Raw genomic sequence first — 21505 nt, 5'->3', positions numbered from 1 at the left:
GTACCACCAAAAGGGAAAGTGTCAGTTGCTCAGCTGTGTCTGACTCTTTGTGACCCCATGGACTGTAGCCCGCCAGGCTCCTCTGTCCATAGAATCTGAAATACTGGAGTGGGGAGCCATTCCCTTCTCCAGGGGATCTTTCCCACCCAGGGATCAAGCCCAGGTCTCCTGCATTGTAGGCAGATTCTTTCCTGTCTGAGCCCCTACTGTGCCACCAGGGAAGTCCTAAAGGCATGGTTTATTTTAAATACAAGTCAGCTCTCCCAAAATAGCATGAACTTTGTCTTTTCCGCTGTTCCCAGGGGTCCGAATCCCAGCAAAGTGCTGCAGCAGCTGCTGGTGCTTCAACCAGAACAGCAGTTAAATATCTATAAAACGCTGAAGACTCATCTCATCGAGAAGGGAATACTACAGCCCACCTTGAAGGTATAATTGGAGCCGGAGAGGGATGGACTAACAATAAAGAATTCTACAGGAAAGCACTGACAGACGACATTTTTGTAATTGTACAGAGAAACGGTTGAAAATGCAATGGATTGCAGTTTTACAGTCATGAATGTTTCCTTTCTGAAATTACTGTGAATATTTAACACTTCCTTGATCTAAGTTATGAAATAAGTAGCAAATGGAGGGCAAAATGTCTTGTACTTTTTCTAAAGTGTATTTTCTGATGTTAACTTCCTTCCCATTACTTGCTAGGCTTCGTCACTTTAAAGACTTGTATTTTGAAGAGTCACACACTATGAAATGAGTACATTGAGGATGTCTTGAGGTTTCACCTGGCGGTGCACCCTTTTCACAAATATTTACCTTTGTAGTCGGAGCCGTTCTTAATTTTCAGCAAAACGTTTTATGTAAGGCACAATAGGAAGCTAGTTCTCCTCCACTTCCTCCTCTTTCAGTCTGAAGTATTTTCTGAAGGGCTGACTTGGATCCAAAAAAAGAAAAACTGTCCACTTTCCAAGAAGTAATTATTTGCCAGGGGAAAACATCCCACTTTTAGGTAGGTTTGAAATTCAAGAGAGAGGGGCTGAAGTTTCTACCACTTGGTTTGCTCGAAAGAGCCGACACCAGACTACTTTGATAAAATGATTTGGAAAAAAACAGGATCTTCTCAAAAGCTTTCAAGAGAAATTGGAGAATTCCGCCGGGAAGAACGGATGTGCGCATGCCCCACCGTTATCTCAACAGACAGGCGGTCAGGAGGCAGCGCTGGATGATGGCGCACGCACAGCCTACCTCTTGGTTGAGCTCTCTGCCTTCGTTTCCCTGTGAGCTGGTCTCCGTAAGTTCTGTACCCACGAACGTCAGTATGTAGGGTAGTGAGGAGGGGTGGCGACCGAGGCAGAGCAGGGGGCGCTCTGCTGAGAGCAACGCCCCCCACCACCGCGATGCGGCTCCACACGCCTGGGTCCCGTATAGCCCACCGGACACTCCCCTGGGAGGAAGCGCGATCCGCCTGGAAACCCCATCCCAGACGGGCTCCATGGTAGCAGCTAATTTTTGTCACGTTCCTCTTTCACATCATGTCACAAAACCCGAGCTCATTAGCTGGTGTTTTTTTCCTTCCAACAACGAAAATCAAGCAGAAGTGATTCCCACCAAGAACAAAAAGCACACGAATGCCAAACCTTTCCTTCGGTGGACTGGACACTGTAGCCAGAGAATACATTTCTTCTCAGTGAGTCGGTAATCTGTTGCTGTGTGCTCACTACAACCGTGTTTACTGTATTGAATGGTCAGCACAAAAACCTTCAAAAATCGCCTAGTGCTCCTTGGCTAAATGTTCGGAGAGGAGAAGTTGATATATTTTAAAGAATGTTTTGTTAATGAAAAGAGTACATATTTTTGTTTAAATCAGAAACAGATTTCAATTATTTTATATTTCTGTTCTACAAGTCTACTTAAAATAAAAATGTTGCCGATGTGCGGGTCCCACGGATGTAATGTATAACCAGCAGCCTCATCACGTGTACTACATGATCATGGTGGAGAGAGTTAACTCAGTCCCAAGAGTCTAATGTCTTGGTTTGGCATGCACTCAGTCAGTTCATCACCACTGGATGTGTGCAGCCAGCGTTATTTCACACTATTCCATAAGCACCTAGAATTGGCCCTGGATATGTTATTACAGAAGGAAGTGATCACTTATAAAATCAGGCTACCTTCAGGTTAATTTTCAACATTGCTCGTTTTTACTTGCTGCATTAAAAGCCCCAAATGTGGATCATAAAATAATTTTACTTACCAAAGTTTAAAAAATATTGTAATAGGAACTTCTGTTGAAAACTTGGTGATTTGCACAATAAGAACTTCTTGGACAAAATGCAGTTCCCTCTGCATTTTTCTTTAGTGGTGAGTGAAGTATTGCAATATAGAATTATGAGAGCATTACTGAATACATGTATTATAAAATTGATACTATTATAAACAAAATCTGAAGCTAGAAATATTTGGGGTCACAGTAATAGCTATCCTCAAATATACTTTTAGAGTTGGGTGTATATTATTCTATATGTAAAAAAAATTCTTAATTTTAACAGCTCTAAAGATTGACCTTTTTAGTGTACTTTTATAGCATGTATATTAAAATAGAATATATTTTAGCAAGAATAAACTTTAGCAAAGATTGCCATAAAACCCTGACTTTGATCACTTTTATATTTGCACTCTGAAGTGGGCTTAAATTCCAGTGTAGCAAATGTGATGGCAGGAAGAATGGAAGACTAGGAACTTCCTTGATAGTAATGGCCAAGTGTTCCAATCTGCTATTTGGAGAGGTACTCTGAGGGTCCTGTTTAGTACAAATGTTTCCTCAGTGCTTTTCCCCTTGTGGTGATGGGTATACATTTACTGTCTGAGAATAAAAAGACTACACCCACACACCCTTTTATCTTTATAGTATCTCTTCATTTGTAATTTGGTTTGAACAAAGAAAGTGTCACCTATCAGGGGAAAAGAAAAAGTAGAATCAGTGTTTATCTACTGTATATGGGTGGGAGATAGCTTATGATATGTGTCAATCCATTCTCTGAACCTCTTAGACAGGAAAATAAACAAATCACATTTGAACTCTGTGGTGTGTTTTCTCTTTGGAGAAGAAACATTTCATTCAACAAATACAGAAACTGTGTATACTGTGTATACTCCGTCACCAACACCTACAGTGACATCTTCAGGGCGGGGGAGTGAGTAAGTTCTTCTGATCATTAAACATGGTTGTTGAGAGGTGATATCCTCTTGATTCTATCAAGAGGACCGAATTTCTTGGGTAAATCTTAGTTTGTCATTGCTATTTATTTTTGTGAATTTTTATTCATCATCACTAGAGCTCTAAGCTGCGTGGACAGTGAGTGGTGTCTGTCTTGATGGCCACTGTGTTCCCAGGGTCTGGCTCAATGCTGGCATCTCCCCAGACTCTCAAGCTTCTGATCAGATGACTGGTTTGGAGTCTAAAGACCCAGCTCTGCACATTCCCATTTGTGTCTCTTGACACAGTTTTTATTTGGTGTGACTCTAAGATGGACTTCATTACTCTTAGTTCCTACAGTTAAGGGTTAAGTGAAAACTCCTATGAATATGTTGTGATTTGGGTTCAGCATAAAGGAGCTGATCCTTGGTGTCCTTCCTTCCTGTCTGCGCCTCTCCTGTTGCCCATCTCTGCTGGGAGGTGACTGTTTGGTAGGACTGAACAGAACAGTGTCCACATGTCTGGTCACATCTGGTTTAGGTAGTTTTAGTATAAGTGGGAAGATTCCCCTAGAGGAGGGCATGGCAACCCACTTTAGTATTCTTGCCAGGAACATCCCATGGACAGAGGAGCCTGGTGGGCTACAACCCACAGGGGTGCAGAGTCGGCCGCGACTGAGTGACTTAGCAGTGTAAGTGCTCCTTGAATGGACACCATCATTCTGATCTCCATGGACGAGCTGTCTGCCCTGCAGAGTCCTCAGCTAGTTCTCCTTACCAGCTCTGAAACTTAAGAGTTTAAAAGTCACTCCCTGAGGAGGAGCTGTATTTGGGTATCTTCATGCAGTGGCTGCAAATAAAGGCAGATCTAGACAATTTAACCAAAATCAGAAGCCTGTCTTACCTTAATCCCATTGTCTTCCTGTTCCTACACAGAAGGGGAGAATATTCTTGAAACATCAGATAACAAGGAGAGTCCTTTAGTATGGGCTGATGAGTCGAATGTTATCTGTTGGTGAAGTGAGTTTCCAAAAGGAACTGAGAGAATACTCTGGTCCTTTAATGTGTACAAAGGACATGGGTGGGTAAACCAGCAGTTTTGTCACCCAGAGAAAGAGATTCATTGAAGGACAGCCCACCTGAAGGTGTCCTCTCGGAAAAGAATGAGATTTCAAACTGCTCTGGCAGACTTACAGGACAATGGGGTATGGATTTGGGGTTTACGCTCTCATACCCTCCTTTTCTGCTGTGTATTCAGCTGGAGTATAATGGATCCAGGTGGTCTTCTAGTCAAGCATGTGCAATGTTCAGACTTCACACGGGACCTAGAAAAGTGGTAAGTTTGGAGAAAAGTCTTGAATAATCTATTAAGTATATTTTTGGTCAATTTTAATAAATCTCAAAGCTTTGTGAGGGAACCAGAGGCTTCAACAAGTACAGGTAAGGTAGACACATTTGTATCATTAGCAATTCTGCTTTCTCCCCCCAGTACAGAGATATAGTTTATGTACCATAATACTGTGCAACCATTACCACCTGTGGTTTGAGAACATTTCCATCACTCCAGAAAGTTCCCTGGTGCCCATTTGCACATAATCCTCACTCCAACCTCCAGCTTTAAGCAACCACTGGTTTGCTTTCTGTCTTTAAGAATTTGCCTTTTCTGGACACTGCATATACACAGACTCACACACTATGCAGTGTTCTATGTCTGGCATAATATTTTTGCATATATCAGTACTTTTTTCCTTTTTATTAATACTGTAAATGCTGACCCATTTACCTGTTGATTATTTCAGTTATTTCCAATGTTTTGGTTCTTATGCAAAATGTTGGCATGTGTTGTGTGGGCATGTCTGCATTCCCTTCAGATTTCCAGGGTAGAATTGCTGGGTCATATAGTAAGTTTATGTTTAACTTTTAAAGAAATCGCCAAACTGTCCAGAGTACAATCTTACATTCCTACCTGCAGTGTACAAGTGTTCCAATTTACCTATATCCTCGCCAAAAGTCAGCATTGTCTTTTTTCAAAAATTGTATTGGAGTCTAGTTGATTTACATTGTTGTGTTAGTTTCAGTTGTACAGCAAAGTGAATAAGTTATACACACTTTTTTTTGGTGTTGTCTTTTTAAAGGTGGCCATTCTGGCTGGTGTGCTGAGGTGTTTCAAGGTGGTTTTAGTTTGCATTTCCCCAATGACTAATGGTGTTGAGCATCTTTTCATGGGCCATTTGTATATCTTCTGTGATAAGAGGTCTATTCATGTCTTTGCACATTTTTACATGTGATGTTTTTCCTAAGTTGTAGGAGATTATTATGTATCCTAGATACAAACCTTTTATCAGATATATGACTTACAAATATGTCCCAGCCACCTGGGTAGCCCTGAAGGTTGTTGAAATAAGAACACAAGATTTAAAACATTGATAAACTTAGTTTATAAGGCAGTAGCAGGATTTGAGAGGATTGACTCTAATTTTGAAAGAAGTTCTACTGTGGGTAAAATGCTATCAAGCAGTATTGCATGCTATAGAAAAATCGTTTGTGAAAGCAAAAGTAAATAGTTGTGGCAAAATTCATTGTTGTTTTAAGAAACTGCCACAGTCACCCCAACTTTAGCAACTACCACCCTGATGAGTTAGCAGCATTGAGGCAAGACCCTCCACCTGCAAAACGGTTGACTCACTGAAGGCTCTAGGTGATGGTTACATTTTTAAACAATATTTTATAGTTGAGATACATACATTATTTTTTAGACATACTGCTATTGCACACTTAAAAGGCCACAGTATAATGTAAACATAACATATGCCTTGAGAAACCAAAAAATTCAGGTGACTTGCTTTGAGATATTTGCTTTATTGAGTGGAAATGAACCTACAGTATCTCTAAGATATGTCTGTATCAAAGTTTTACAGTTTTCATCATACAAATCTTATACCCATTTTCTTTATGTGTAAGTATTTCATTTTTGGGAATGATAATGTAAATGGCATTGTTTTTAATTTCAAATTTCACTTGTTCATTGCTGATATATAGGAAAGTGACTTATTTTTATAATCTGAAAACTTTCTATAAGTGCTTATTAACGCTCGAAGTTTTTGGTCACGTTTTGGGGGGGGGTGTTTCTACATACAACCCTGTCACCTGGCAACAAAAAGTTTGATGTCTTTCTTCCCAGCTGAATACTTTAATTTTCTTGTCTTATTGCATTAGGTAGAACTTCCAGTATGATGTTGAGGAGCGATAACAGACCTTGCTTTGTAGCTGGTTTCAGTGGTAAAGCTTTAAGCTTTTTATCACTGAATATCATGTTAGCTGTCGATTTTTTTTGTAGAGAATCTTTATCAAGTTGAGGCGGTTCCCCTCTATTCCTAGTTTACTGAGAGCTTTTAGTGAATGAGTGTTGGACTTTGTCAAATGCTTTTTTTTTGCATTTGATATGATCGTATCATTTTTCTTTTTCAGCTAAATGATGTGATGGATTACATTGATTTTTAAATGTTGAACCAACCTTGAACACTTGAAATATCTCTCTTGGTTATGGTATATAATTCTTTTTATGCATTGTTGGATTTGATTTGCTAATACTTTGTTGAGGATTTTGCACCTATGTTCATGAGAGAGATTGCAGTTTTCTTGTAATGCTGTTTGCCTAGAACGAGTTGGGAAGTGTTTCCTCTGCTTCTGTCCTCTGAAGGAGATTGTAGACAATTGGTATCATTTCTTCCTTTTTGATAGAATTTACCAGTGATCAGTTCTAATGAGATGGATGAAACTGGAGCCCATTATACAGAGCGAAGTAAGCCAGAAAGATAAAGACCATTACAGTATACTAACACATATATATGGACTTTAGAAAGATGGTAACGATAACCCTATATGCAAAACAGAAAAAGAGACTCAGATGTATGGAACAGACTTGTGGACTCTGGGAGAAGGCGAGGGTGGGATGTTTCAGGAGAACAGCATTGAAACATGTTATTATCTAGGGTGAAACAGATCACCAGCCTAGGTTGGGTGCATGAGACAAGTGCTCGGGCCTGGTGCACTGGGAAGACCCAGAGGGATCGGGTGGAGAGGGAGGTGGGAGGGGGGACTGGGATGGGGAGTACATGTAAATCCATGGCTAATTCATATCAATGTATAACAAAAACTACTGTAATGATGTAAAGTAATTAGCCTCCAACTAATAAAAATTAAAAAAAAAAAAAAAAAAAAGAATTTACCAGTGAATCCACCTGGGCCTGGTGTTGTCGGTTTTGGAAGTTTATTAAGTGTTGATTTAATTTCTTTGATAGAGGCCTATTCAGACAATTACTTGTGTCTTTCAAGGAATTAGTCTATTTCATCTAGATGAGCAAATTTGTGGGCATAGAGTTGTTCATAGTGTTCCTTTATTATCCTTTTAATTTCACAGGATCTGTGTGATAGATTCTATTTATTTTCTAATATCAGTAATCAATGTCCTCTCTCCTTCTATCTTTTTCTTTTAAGGTAGATTGGCTAGAGGCCTATCGATTTTTAGTGATATTTTCAAAGAACCAGCTTTTGGTTTCACTGATTTTTTGGTACCGATTTCTTGTTTTCAACTTCACTGATTTCTGCTCTCACTGTTTCTCTTGTTATCCTTACTTTGGATTTAATTTGCTCTTCTTTAGGTTATTGATTTTTGGTCTTTCTTCTTTTCTAACATATGCACTCAGTGGTATAAATCTCCCTTTCTAACTGTTCCTTTCACTTACAAATTTTGGTAAGTTGCATTTTCATTCAGCTCAAAATATTTTAACATTTCTTCTGAGATTTCTTCTTTGATGCATGTGTTTAAGCTCCATATATATTGGAATTTCTAGTTTAATTCTTTGTGGTCTGAAAGCAGACATTATATGATTTCTTTTTTTTTTTTAATTTACATGTATTTTATGGCCCAGAATATGGTCTATTTTGGTGAATTCCATGGGACCTTGAGAAGAATGTGTATTCTGTTGTTACTGGGTGTCTGTGCATGTCAATTTTAACCAGTTGAGTGATGGTGCTCTTAAGTTCAGCTGTGTCTGTACTAAATTTCTGTCTGTTGCATCTGTCCATTTCTGATGGCTGAAGTCTCCACCTATGACAGTGCAGCCATCTGATTCTCTTTCCATTCCCAGGTACTAATGCAGGCTGTCACTCTCAGCTACTTTCGTACCAGTGACCTTCTTGAAAGTACATTAGAAAGTGGCCTGTTTCTAAATCAGAGACATTTTAATGAGGGCTCACAGGTGACAGAGAAGGGACTGAGGGTTGGCTGGTGCTGTTCCCTGAGAATAGAAAATGGTTGGACACATTGCTGGCGGGAATGTAAAATGGTAGAACTGTTTTGGGAAAGAGTTTGGCAGTTCCTCAACATGCTAAAGTGTTACCGTATGATCCAGCAATTCCACTCTTAGGTATATATATATATATATATATACTCAAGAAAAATGAAAATGCCCAATATAAACACAAATGTTTGCAACAGCATTACAACAGTAAAAAGTGGATGCAAACTACATGTCCATCAGGTGGTGAATGGATAAATAAAGTGTGATATATCCACACAATGGACTAAACTACTTGGCCATAAAAAGGAAGTTCTGATACATGATACAATATGAATGAAACTCCAAAATATTATGTTCACTGACATAGGACAGTCCCTAAAGAACACATACTGACAATTCCATTAAACTAAATGTCCAGAACAGGCAACTCTATAGACAGGGAGTAGGTCAGTGGCTGCCAGGGTTGGGGACACGGAGAAGAATGGGGACTAGTGGCGTGAGATTTCCTTAGGGGTGATGCAAGTGTTCTAAAATTAGATGATAGTGATAGCTGCACAACTCTAAACATGCTAAACTCAAAGGGTCTTATTTGATGAATTTTTACAGGATGTTAATTCTCAATAAAGTTGTTAAATGACTAGAAAATCTGTAATGGTAGATCTACAGGTGAAGGTATTCTGGGCCTGGGGAGGAGCAGGGGAGGGCTGCCAATTGTCTCCACAATTGGGGGCCCCACGATGTGTTCAGCCTCCCCTCCTTGCTGTCTGATGGGCATCATTGAGGGGTCGGCTTAGTACTGCCCGGAGGCCAGGGAAGGCCTGCCTTAGAAGGTGACAGTTGAGACATGACTGAGGCAGGGGAGTGAGGAAGTGGAGCACAGATGGGTTAGGAGCCTCAAGGCAGACGTGACAGTTGGGGGGAGAGCCTGGCAAGTGTGTGCAGAATGCACAGGTAGGAGGTGAGGAGCCCTGCAGGTTTTAAGAAGGACTGACAGAATCCGGCATCTTAGTGGGCTGGCCTGGCTAAGAATGGACCATGGTGGCCAAGGCAGAAGTACAGAAATCCCACAACCAGTGCCCAGGCTAAGGGTGGATACGCTCTCACTGTACGTCAGCAAGTGCAAACTTGCTGGCTGGGAGCACCCACGTTTAAACGGAGGAAGATGCAAATCAACACTATCACATCACAAAACAAAGGAAGGCAGGAAAGCAGGCACACACAACCAAGAACCCAGTCTGGGGGGGCGGGGGAGGAAAAACCACCCTAAAGAAAATTTTCTGGGAAGGCTTTGTATTATGTAATTTAGTGAAAATATGAGTTCAATAAAGATCAGTGATGAAATGAGAGAATAATAGAATGATGTGAAAATGAAGATTGAAGAGCTGAGAAAACCAATTGTGATGAGTGTCATTCTTACTGAATTAAAAACAAATGGAATAGACTCACTGAAAATTCAACTATAGATCTTACACCGACTTGAAGGCAAGCCTCTCGTTTATAAGCTAGAAAGTTCTTGATGAGGTTATGTCATTTTGGTATCATCTGCAAGGCCCAGTGGAATATGTATCATCATGGACATAGAGATTGCTACCTTAGGAGAAGGAAAAATTTACATGGATGTATCTACACTTGAGCCACAATCACACTTGGTCACACTGCTGGGGTAGGTCTTGGTTTCTTTCTCTTGGCAGAATTGGCCTGCAGGGTCACACTGTGATGACCCTTGAGTTTAGTCAGGGTTGCTTAGGTTGACCTTTGGTCCCTGGTTTATTTCTTCCTAATCAGTTGGACCATAAGGAAGGCTGAACGCTGAATTGGTGCCTTCAAACTGTGGTGTTGGAGAAGACTCTTGAGAGTCCCTTGGGCTGCAAGGAGATCAAACCAGTCAATCCGAAAGGAAATCAACCCTGAGTATTCATTGAAAGGACTGATGCTGAAGCTCCAATACTTCAGCTATCTGATGTGAAGAGCTGACTTGCTGGAAAAGACTGAAGGCACAAGGGGAAGAGGGTGGTGGCAGAGGATGAGATGGCTAGACAGAATCACTAACTCAATGGACATGAATCTGAGCAGACTCTGGGAGATAGTGAAGGACAGAGGAACCTGGTGGGTCACAGTCTATGGGGTGGCAAAGAGTTAGACACGACTTAGTGACTGAACAGCAACAAATCAGGTTGCAAACAGGTGGCTTGGCTTTTATGTACAGAAAATATTTTAGGGTACAGGTTTTGTTTGAAATGTATAGTAGTGCGTGAGGGCAAAATCACAAATTGTTTTTCTATAAATAATAGTTCTGTGCTCTGGAATGCAGCTTGCAACTTGCCTTTGTCTTTGTTGAGCAGGAAGTGTGATAGTTGAAGGCCAAGGTTGAAGTTCCAACCCTTTATCTTTATGATAAAGCTGGGCATGATAGAAGTAATATCCTAAGTACATTTTCACTGTAGTCAACACCACTGCCCCGCACACCCACCCCACCCCTACCCCACAAAAGAAAGAGAAAATGGAAAATGGAACCTGGAAGCCATTTGTAAAGATCATTGGCCTTGGAATTGGGAAGTTTAGGGGTAGAGCAGGGAATTAGACTTAATAAGCAATAGGGCATTGGGAATGTCAAAGGTTTCTCTGAATCCCTTTCTTCTTGGTGCTCAATGCAGGTTTGGGCTGCATGATTTCTAAGGGCTCTTCCCCAGCTGGCATTCTGCCTGCTGTGAATCTGCCTGAAGATGAACTTGCTGTCAGTGGCTTTAGATATTTAGGCGTTAGAAAATGCACCACTCCTTTTACATTCATATTTCTAATTTTTTTGGTTGTTGTTCTTCAGTCACTAAGTTGTGTCGGACTCTTTGCGACCTCATGGACTGTAGCACACGGGACTCCTCTGTCCACCATCTCCTGGAGTTTGCTTAGATTCATGTCCTTTGAGTTGGTGATGCAGTCTAACCATTTTCTCTGTCCATGGGATTTTCCTGGGAGGAATACTGGAGTGGGTTGCCAGTTCCTCCTTCAGGGGATTTTCCCAACCCAGGGATTGAATCCACATCTGCATATCCTGAATTGTCCAGCAGATTCTTTATACCACTGAGTCACCTGGGAATCCATTTCTAAATTAATGCTATACTATATTGAGAACATCTGGTCAAGCACTACATGACCTATATTGTTCAGTCATGATCCCATGAACCACAACACGCCAAGCTTCACTGTCCTTCATCACCTCCTGGAGCTTGCTCAAACTCACATCCATTGAGTCAGTGATGCCATCCAACCATCTCATCCTCTGTCGCCCCCTTCTCCTCCTGCCCTCAATCCTTCCCAGCATCAGGGTCTTTTTCAATGAGTCAGCTCCTCGCATCAGGTGGCCAAAGTACGTGAAGAGCCGACTTGTTGGAAAAGATATGTATTACCCAGTTTAATCTTTATAACAAATTCTCAAGTATCATAATACAAAGCTGACTTATGAGGAAGCTGAGATGTGGAGAAGTGGCCTAATGCCACACAGTAAGTGGCAGAATGAGAACTTAAACCTCAGGCTGACCCTCAGTTGTCAAGTTCCTGACCAGCTCACCATTTTAGGCAGAACTATACTCAGTAGGAAGGATTACAGTGTTTTTACATGATCAAAATTTTGGAGCCTTGACTAGAAGAATGTGACTAAAAGAGGCCGTCTTAGAAACTCCAGCACTGCAGCGACGCACTCCTGGGCTGTGTGTGCTCGGAGTGGGGAGGCAGTTTCTGGCAGAGGGCCGTGGCCCCGCGCTCGGCCAGCATGGCGGGGCCTCACTTGCCCTTGGCAGGCTGCAGAGGGAGCCCCGCTGAAAGCCCCGGGTCTGTGATTAGAAACCTGGCCCCCAGGTCAGTTTCAGACTGGCTGCTTTAAAATTGAGGAGCACCTCATGTGTCTTCTCCTTGGACCAGTGCTTCTCCAATTCAGAGTTCCAGACCCCTGGGAGTCCTGAAGGCTCTCTCAAGGGGTCTGCAAGATGAAGACTATTTTCATAGTAATACTGAAATGTTTGCCTTTTTCAAGGCATTGATATTTGTACTGAACTCAGATGTGAAACAATGGTGAGTAAAACTGCTAGAATTCAAGCATGCAATTGGGCAGCAGCACCGGACTGCCACTTGTGATAGTCTTCGTTGTCAAGCACTCCCAGTAAAAGTATCTGTTTCACTTAAGAATGTCCTTGGAGAAGCAGTGAACCTTAACAAACCTTGAACCTAAAGTTATGTGACACAAAATGAGAGGTACCCAGAAGGTGCCAGGTACATCAGGTACAAGGTTCGTCTTGAAGAGAAGCACTTGTCGTTGAGTTGTGGCTGGCTTGTGGCTTTTCTCTTAGCATCTTCCTCCCTGAAAGAGCAGTAGACAGACCTCAGTTCTTGGGCAGCAGTGTTGTTGAAATTAACAAGGTGAGCCTACTGCTTCAAAGAAACAACAGTGACTGGTGCCAATGATAAAATTCTAGGTTTTAAGTAAGATTTAAAGACTTTTGGAAAACTTGTGATATCCACTGTTGTGAGCTTGACTTAGAATTTCCTGAGACTGCTAGAGAAGTTTCGATATTATGTATGACATGATTTTGGGGGATATATTATAGAACGAAATGAGTCTTGGAAGATCTACACACACCGTAGCAGTGGTGATAACAGTTCTAAATGGCCAATGTTGTTTTTGTTTAGTCGCTTGGTCATGTCTGACTCTCTTGCGACCCCAGACTGTAGCCCACGACGCTCCTCTGGTCCATGGGATTTTCCAGGCAAGAATACTGGAGGGAGTTGCCATTTCCTTCTCCAGGGGATCTTCCTGATCCAGGGATGGAGTCTGAGTCTCCTGCTTAGCAGGCTGATTCTTTACCACTGAGCCACCTGGGAATGGGAAGTCCTCTAAATAGCCAATGAGTGCTATAAAATTATGCGTGGGTAAAAGATCGATTCAAGGTACAAGACAGACTAATGGATTTTCAAGTAATGGAGTATAAAAAGTTCACTGATAAAATGGGTTGGCCAATAAGTCCGTTTGGGTTTTTCTGTACAATATTATAGAAAAGCCCAAACCTTCTGACTAACCCAATAGTTTCAAATATCATAAAGCAATCAATCTTTAAGAAACTTAAAAGTTATTCAGAAACAATGACTTGAAAAGGCTATTAAAATACCCCTCCCCGCCCCCTTTTAACCACATACCTGTGTGAGGCTGGATTTCCCTCATGCTTCAACCAACATGAAGAATCACGAGAGACTGAACGTAGAAGAAAATGTGAGAATCCACCTGTGTTCAATTAAGGCAGACATGAAAGAGGTTTGCGAAACTGTAAAGCCATTCCAGTCGTTACTAATTTTTTTCCTCTCATGGTTTGTAAAGGTTTTTTTCTTTTCATAGAGGTATGTAATTGATGTTACTACATAATCGTTTCATCATTGCCATTTCTAAGTAAATTAATATACATACTTTTGAAATCTCAGTTTTGACCTCTAATACCATGCCTACTAATAGAGGCAGCTCACACAAACAAAAGTGATAGTTTTAAGGATCAAAATAGTCTGAGACCAGAGAGCTGGGAAAGCCCTACTTTAGACTCATCCCGTGGTCACAGTCAATGTTGACACAAGAAAACCTGGTGCGCCAAGAGGGACTGAACGCGGGCTTCTGGAAGTCTCCGTCTCCGAAGCCCGAGCCGAGGCTTCCCCAGCATCGCACTGTCTCTGAGTCCAGCAGCTGAGCTTGGTGCCACTTCTAGCAAAAGTCAAAAGAACAATATGTAAATAAAAAAGGAACTTTGCAAAGGGTGGGGGAAAATGAGAATATTGTTAAAGCAAGAAAAAGCCAGTGCTAAAGCAATTCCACCTCTGCTTCTTCAACACTCCAAATGGGCTTGAAATGAAGGGTGAAGAAGAAATTTTACTGGAGAATCAAAAGGCAGACATGGGACTTCCTGAAGATCATTTGCACATTTTCCTTTAAACTCTGAAAACAATTTTTGCAAGTCTGTCCCTGACAGCAGCTCTTCTTGAAGTCATTAGAATTATGAATGGTACTACATTAAAACAATGAGAACTGCTCTGGGTTTTCTCTTATCACTGATCTATTTTTGAAGAAACATCTATTGTCTTGGAAATTCTTAGCATTCCTATATTTTCTGGCTCTACAGTGGAGTTGTACTGGGTGGCGGGGTGGCGGGGGGGGGGGAGGGATTTGTAATAAGCACAATATCCTCAAATGTAGGACTCTACTATTTATACTTAAGATGAAATGGAAATTTTGTTAGTATATTTAGAAAGAAGACATTAAAGCAGCCTAAATAAACTTAAGTGTTTTCTACATTCCCCCTTTCTGGGAAGTCAGTTTTCAAACCAAATAAGCTAGTAACTATAAAAACAGATGTGAGTTGCTAACACTTCCAGATCAAAGGCCAAAATGGAAAGTCTGGCTGATGACAGAGGGCGCCGTGCTTCCGGAAAGAGGGCAGGACACCAGAATATTCCTGATGTGACTATAGCAGGGGCTGGAGATAGACAGAGATATAATTTATCATTGTTTACATTTCACAATATGATGGATAAGAGAAAAAGCTCAGGGAAAAGGAGCCGAAACCATCAAATGTAGTACTTTTCCAGAGGTTCATTCAAGTCTGAAGGTCATGTCTCTCAAGAGCCACTTGTCTCTCCCTGCGGCTGTGCACATAGTTAGCCCCGGGAGTCCAGCATCACTGGGAAACTCAGGATGCGGAAAGCCTGGTTTTAAAATGTGCATTGCACTAGAACTGGAGCCAGATCCTAGCAGCCAACACGTCTGCAAGCAGAGACTTTAAGCAGGCACTTCTGAAAGATATATTCACAACTAGAAAAGAACTACACAAAAGTTTTATTGGACCTCAATTTTGTTTTTCCTTCTCTGAAGAGCTGGCTTTAAAACTTTTTCTTTTTTTCCTGGGGGTGGTAAATAGGAGGTATTTATCTGAAATGAAAAAAAAAAAAAGTATCTGGACTACTGCATTTAATCATGTATTGTAATTGTGTTACTCTACCTTTTTGCATCAGAGACAGATAATACAATGAACATTCAGTTATCACAGATTGCACACTAAGATAGTAATTCTTCAGGCCTTTTACATAACCACCAAAGAACAGATATTGGATTCTGCAATATAGTACAAAAGTCCACAGTCAATCCAGTCTTAGCCAGTATCTTCAATTTACTTCTGTTGCTGTACAAATAATCGGCCATTACTAGGGCTTACAAGTTAATAACAGGACAAAAAAATATACATTGCACTGACACAAAAAGTCAGCTGTGTTAATAATCATGCAACAAGTAACCAAACTTGCTGAAATTAAAAATACTTTCTAAAAACAGTTTTAATGGCATAAATATTTTATACACAGTTCATTTACCCAAACAAAATGTATTTAAATGATACAAAGCAAAAATAAGTTTCTACCAACTTTATACATAAGAAAGTGCAAAATAACTTATCTAGAGTGTTCTGCTATTATCCAGACGGATGGCTGCTGTGGGCAGCTAGTCTCTTCTTCAAAAGCATGACGTTGCCATGCCACACTACACACAAATGTTAGAAAACACGGATGGATGAATGGATGGATGGACAAACCACTACAAAGATGAGGCAGAAGCCCTGTGAGGTACTCTCAGAGAAAGAACATGGACCACACAAAGGTGGATGTACATGCTGAGAATATATGTTGGTAAACAATGTACGTGGGACACAGAAAGACATCCAGAGAAATGATTAGTTTATGTGAGTGAGTGTACTTGGGTGTGTGAGTGATTTGTGATTTCTGCATTAAAAGCAAAAAGGAAAAGAAACCCCACTCAACAAAACGGTTGCCCACAGCACCAGCTGCCAGAGGAAATACTATCATGAGGGTTTTGGTTTCCACCTTCTAGTTATGGAAGTTGTGTCGGAAAGTTTAAAAGTGTTCATCTCATATAACTTCATATTACATAGAGGAATAACCTTTAAGTAACTACGTACAGACATTCATATATTCAAGTCTTTAAAGAACATCTCTGCCATTGGGTTTGGGGTAAACATGGTTCGCGGACACAAGGAGGACGCCTCTTTTAAAAAGTGTAGAATAACACTGCTACAACTCATCTCTAGGTCCGGACAGGGGCAAAGCCCGCGGCTAGGTGAGAGCACAAGTCCTGCAACTGTTGAACACCCAACATTATTTATTAGAATTGAAATAAGAAGGTTGGGGGCGGAGGTAGGGGAGGGAGGAAGATGGGAGAGAGGGAGACACAGGAAGGAAAACAGAACACAACTTTTCTTCAAGTTAAAGTATTAATGCCAATAATCCTTTTATTAACAAGTATATTTGAACTTTTAGAAATGGAAGTGTTTTCCTCAATTTTGATATGTAATCATAAATAGACAGTAGGCTCAAACCTAGGTAAATAAAGGTGTAAATTTAGTAAGCATAAGGCACTAAAGCAGCCTTTATATTTTTCTCTTGGAGACCTAGTTATCAGGAAGAACAAATTTGTTCTTAAGCTGGTTTCAGCCCATTAGGTACAAGGTAACTATTGTACCAATGCCTATGCTTGAATGCATGTGCATATATGTGCATTTTAGTGCATAAGTGTGCCTGTCACCAGGGCCTAAAGATGAAAAATCGGGAATGCCAAAGCCGCTGTCCTTCGTATGATACTCCGAGAGGTGTGAAGGCCTGTCCTTCCTTTCCTGGGCCATAAATGCTTCTATGTTTTTCAAATCACAGGGCTTTTAGATTTGTTCATAATATTATCACTAAATATCTGAAAATGTTAAAATCTAGATTAATCGTTTCATTTGTTTTATATATATATTTATATATGTACATAACACACATTTTAAAAAATCCCACCACCAAAGCCTTTTTTTTTCTGTAAACGAAACTTATCTCTTCGCCCCCACCAGCTTTAGTCTCCCTGGATTTGTGTGTTCTGTATCCAACTAGTAGAACAAATTAAATAACTAAATATTAAAATACTGTAATTATATTCATAGCAAAAACAAAAAAATAGACATTGATACAGTATAAATCTCACTGTTTTCAGGTAGATGGCATTAAATGGTAAAGGTTAATTATAAGCAGTTCTGACATGATCCAGTTTTACATCAAGGTTTACATGTTAATTCTGTACACTTTTTTCTTGTTTTAACCCTTTTTTTGGGAAAATAAGCTATAGTAGAACATTAGTGTCACCAAAGACACATACTTCTTATGTTCTATGCAAGAGAAGCTAATTTGGGTTACATGCAAATATATTTCCATTAGTTGAGGCAGGGCTGTTTCCTGCACTGCGTGGATTGCCCGACCACCAGGGCGCAGTGCTAAGAACGGATGCTTTGACCACAGGGCAGTCCAAAGAGAAGTCTACGTGGGGCCTTATGACATCAGAACAACACCGAGGTGGTGTGCAGCCATGTGCAAGATGCCCAAAGACTGCCAGGGTATCTCAGGGTCAGACTCCTATTCTCCCATACTGTTTCCTAAAGAAGGTCCACATGACATTGTTTTGGTTACTAGCTTGGGTTAAGTGGAGATACCGTGGGCAACTTGAGAGAAAGGACACCGGGCACACGGGCTGGGCTTGCAAGGGGGAAGGAAAAAAGACCACAGATAATGTCTTGGAGGATTTAAAAAAAAACATATTTATAATTATTTGGTGAGGGATGTCAGACAAACCATAAGCATTTCATTGAATTAGTGGTTTAGTTGGAAGTCTCATGTTACAGGCTGTTAAGTCCTTATTTAGAAAAAAAGGCCTTTGTACCTATTTACAATATACACAGTTACTTGCAAAGAAGTCAGATTTACAACCATTTTCTAAAAGCCTTTTTTTTTTTTTTTGTAGTCGTTGATTTTTCCAATTGAGGATGAGTAGCTCTATAAAAACGAGACGCAAGAAAAGAACAGTTACCACGTGAGGATTTTCTCTTGGAGACAGCGATAGTTAAGGGAGAGTCGGATATTGAGATGTTGCTCCTGGGAACCACCTCGTATTCTTGTGCTGCTCACCTGCAGTGTCTGCCCCACGACTGTACTTGACACCCGTTCAGTCAGTGTTCCCTCTGAATCCCACACTTCAGACGCGCGGCGTGAAGAGATGTGTAAACGGAGACTGTTTCGATGCCTTCCGAGCTGCGAGCTGTGACGGGGGAGGCGGGAAGCGGGGTCTCCAGACCGTGGTCTCCAATCAGCTTGCTGAATCTTCAACAGTTCCGAGGCCCGTCTTCTGAACTCCTCTCATGCTGTAAGTTGTAGTAACAGTTCTGACAGACACGTACTGGGGAGGAGATTTTCAAGCGTTTGATTTCTGACTGAAATCGGCTGCACCTAAAGGAGAGGTAAAACCAGGTAGTTATGGATTTTTTTTCCACATTGGACCACTGGGCCCTGAAATGCTAATTTAAAAACAGAATGGACAGCCTGCAGTATAACACTCAAGACCATATTGTGTCAGAAGAATGCCAGAGGCCATACTGGTATGGGTCATGTGGTTTTTGACCTAGGACCACAAGGAATGCTGTCTTCATTGTTTCATTCTATGAAGAAAAGTGCTAATAAACCAAGGCAAGCCATTTGTTTGACAAAAGAGAATTTAAAAAAAGTTAAGATTCTCCTGAAGCCAAGGGAAGTCAACAGCTCAGAGGCCATTCTTCCCGTGCAGGACGGAAGTAGGGCATTCTTCCTCATGTCCTGTCACCTTGGGTGGTATGCCAGTGTCTTTACTTGGAGCCCATTTTCCCTGGGCATTAGTGCTCTTACTACTCATTTTAAAAGATACTTTGGTCACTAAAGAGTTCTTCTGAGCTTTTAAGCACTTTGACTCACTCTTCAGTCATTTCTTTAGTTTGACTTTTCTGTCTGGTCCAAATGTTCTCATTTTCTGTTTATCTTGACAGAATTTCTTGAGGTGGAATACACACTTAGAGATGTTCCAGTTCTTTATAGAAAGCATTCTTACTCCTGGCATAAAGCAGGATATGACCCTGAATGTGGCACTCTGTCACTTTGAGCTTGGCTTTTCACAAGACCGAAGATTTTGTTTCCTCCATTAATCTACCAGTAGAAGTGTCCAGAGAATAAGTGACGCGCCACCAGCCTCGGAGGTTTAAGGGATTGGACTTTGAGGAGACCCTTAGGAATGCTGGCAAGCTCCCTTGGCAGCTCAAGGGTAAAAGATCATGGCAGGGCTATGCCCTCTGGGACAGCATTCCTTCCATGCCCATTATGTCATCATCAGTCACTTGTTTGGTTGGTTTTTCAAATGAAGCCTCCATTCAACATTTGAAGGCCTGGGATAATTTAAATAATTATCTACATGTAAACAGTATTTAGAAAATTAAACACTACAAAGAACAGATGTGTGTCAGCAGACATATGGAGGTGGTGATGACCAGAAATTACCAGATCACTAGGCTTCGCAGAGTGGGTGTCTCAAAGCACAGAAGCTCAAGACAGATTCCTCTGCCATCATGGAAATTCCTGTAAGAAGTGGCTGGCAGCAACTTTCTGCTACCTCACCTTGAATCAAACATCTCAGGAGAAAAGGTTTAAGACATTAGTCTGAAAAAAATTTATAATTATGATAACACTTCTTACTAAACACCTATACTGCCAGACTTTGCACCTGGTGCTTTACAAAACTCATGTGTGATTTCAGAGAGGGCTAGTAATATGCTGAGATGACGCAATGGACAACAGTCCAGTGAGCACCCGGGCAGTGTAAACCCAAGACCACAGCCTTTCCAATAAGCCAAGGCCCCTCAGTGACTGGCTCAGGAGCAATGATACACTTTATGTGTTCTGTGAAAGCATCTTTTGAGTAAGGCAATATAAATATTAGTGAGTACTGCCTGGGGGATCTTTTCTGTTGTCTGCCATGAAAACTAAGGACTGGGGCTTCCCTGCTGGTCTGGTGGTTAAGAATCTGCCTGCCAATGCAGGGGACATGGGTTCGATCCCTGGTTTCGGGAGGATCCCACATACCTCAGAGAAACTAAGTCTGTGTGCCACAAGTACTGAGGCCACACGCCCTAGGACGTGTGTCAGCAACAGGAGAAGCCCGTGTACCGCAATGAAGAGTAGCCCACACTGCAACTGGAGAAAGCCCTCGCATAGCAGTGAAGACCCAGTGCAGTCAAAAACACATACATACATACATTCTTGCCTGGAAAATCCCATGGACAGAGGAGGCTGGCAGGCTATGGTCCAAAGGGTCACAAAGAGTTGGACATGACTGAGCGACTAAGCACGCAAATATGTGAGTAAATAATCTTAAAAAAAAGAAAGTAAGGCCTGAACATGCATATGTGGGACCCCAGAGTATGACAGAGAGGGCAAGGAATCAATGCATATGAGACAACTGACTCTTTGTACCCGGGAAATACAAGTGATTCCCACCTCATGTCATACCCCCAAATAAATTCCAAATGGATTTGAACCTAAAGACCCAAATGTGAAAAACAAAACTGAAACTTTTAAAAGAAAATGAACAAGGCCATCTTTATGACCTCAGGACAGAGAAAGATTTTTTAAGGCCAAAAAAAGAAGCAAAAGTCATAAAAAGTAACACATGCTACTACATCAAAATTCTAAACCCATTTGCCAGAAAAAAAAACATACATCAAGTTAAAAACACAAGCCACAGACTGGCAGAAGATAGCTGCAAGACATATATAAAGCAAAGGATCAGAGCCCAGGATACAAAACAACTCCTCAAGGAGGTGGGAAAAAACAGAAGAGCAAACCCAAAGGGGAAATGGGCCAAGTTACCCAAGAGGAAATTCAAAACTGGCAATAAGCATATGAAAAGATGTTCAACCTCAAAAACGCTGCAAGTTAAAACAACACAATCTAGCTATCAGATTGGCAAAAGTGGAAAAGCTTGGCAGTCCCAGGTATGAATAAGCACTGCAAGAACTGACATATCCTGCTGGAGGGAGAGTGAACTAGCACTACTGTTCTGGAGAGTAATCTGGCAATAGCTAGTTAAGTTCAGG

At 41.1% G+C, this 21505-nt stretch overlaps 2 protein-coding genes across 9 annotated transcripts in view; one reads left to right on the top strand and one right to left on the bottom strand.

The window, feature by feature from the left end:
- Positions 1 to 3072, top strand: part of CDS1 (CDP-diacylglycerol synthase 1) — a 69011-nt gene extending 65939 nt beyond the window's left edge. For both annotated transcript variants that reach the window (XM_070458198.1, XM_020892786.2), the window contains one exon: positions 303 to 3072. In XM_070458198.1, coding sequence (XP_070314299.1) covers positions 303 to 432 — 130 coding nt within the window. In that variant the 3' untranslated portion in view covers positions 433 to 3072. The remainder of the gene's footprint in view (positions 1 to 302) is intronic.
- Positions 3073 to 15338: 12266 nt separating this feature from the next.
- Positions 15339 to 21505, bottom strand: part of WDFY3 (WD repeat and FYVE domain containing 3) — a 278454-nt gene continuing 272287 nt past the window's right edge. For all 7 annotated transcript variants that reach the window (XM_070458192.1, XM_070458191.1, XM_070458195.1 and 4 more), the window contains one exon: positions 15339 to 18836. In XM_070458192.1, coding sequence (XP_070314293.1) covers positions 18713 to 18836 — 124 coding nt within the window. In that variant the 3' untranslated portion in view covers positions 15339 to 18712. The remainder of the gene's footprint in view (positions 18837 to 21505) is intronic.

Source organism: Odocoileus virginianus, chromosome 29 (genome assembly GCF_023699985.2).
Source record: "Odocoileus virginianus isolate 20LAN1187 ecotype Illinois chromosome 29, Ovbor_1.2, whole genome shotgun sequence".
Classification (NCBI taxonomy): domain Eukaryota; kingdom Metazoa; phylum Chordata; class Mammalia; order Artiodactyla; family Cervidae; genus Odocoileus; species Odocoileus virginianus.
The sequence above is the reverse complement of the archived record's forward strand: the minus strand, read 5'-3'. Positions and strand labels throughout refer to the sequence as shown.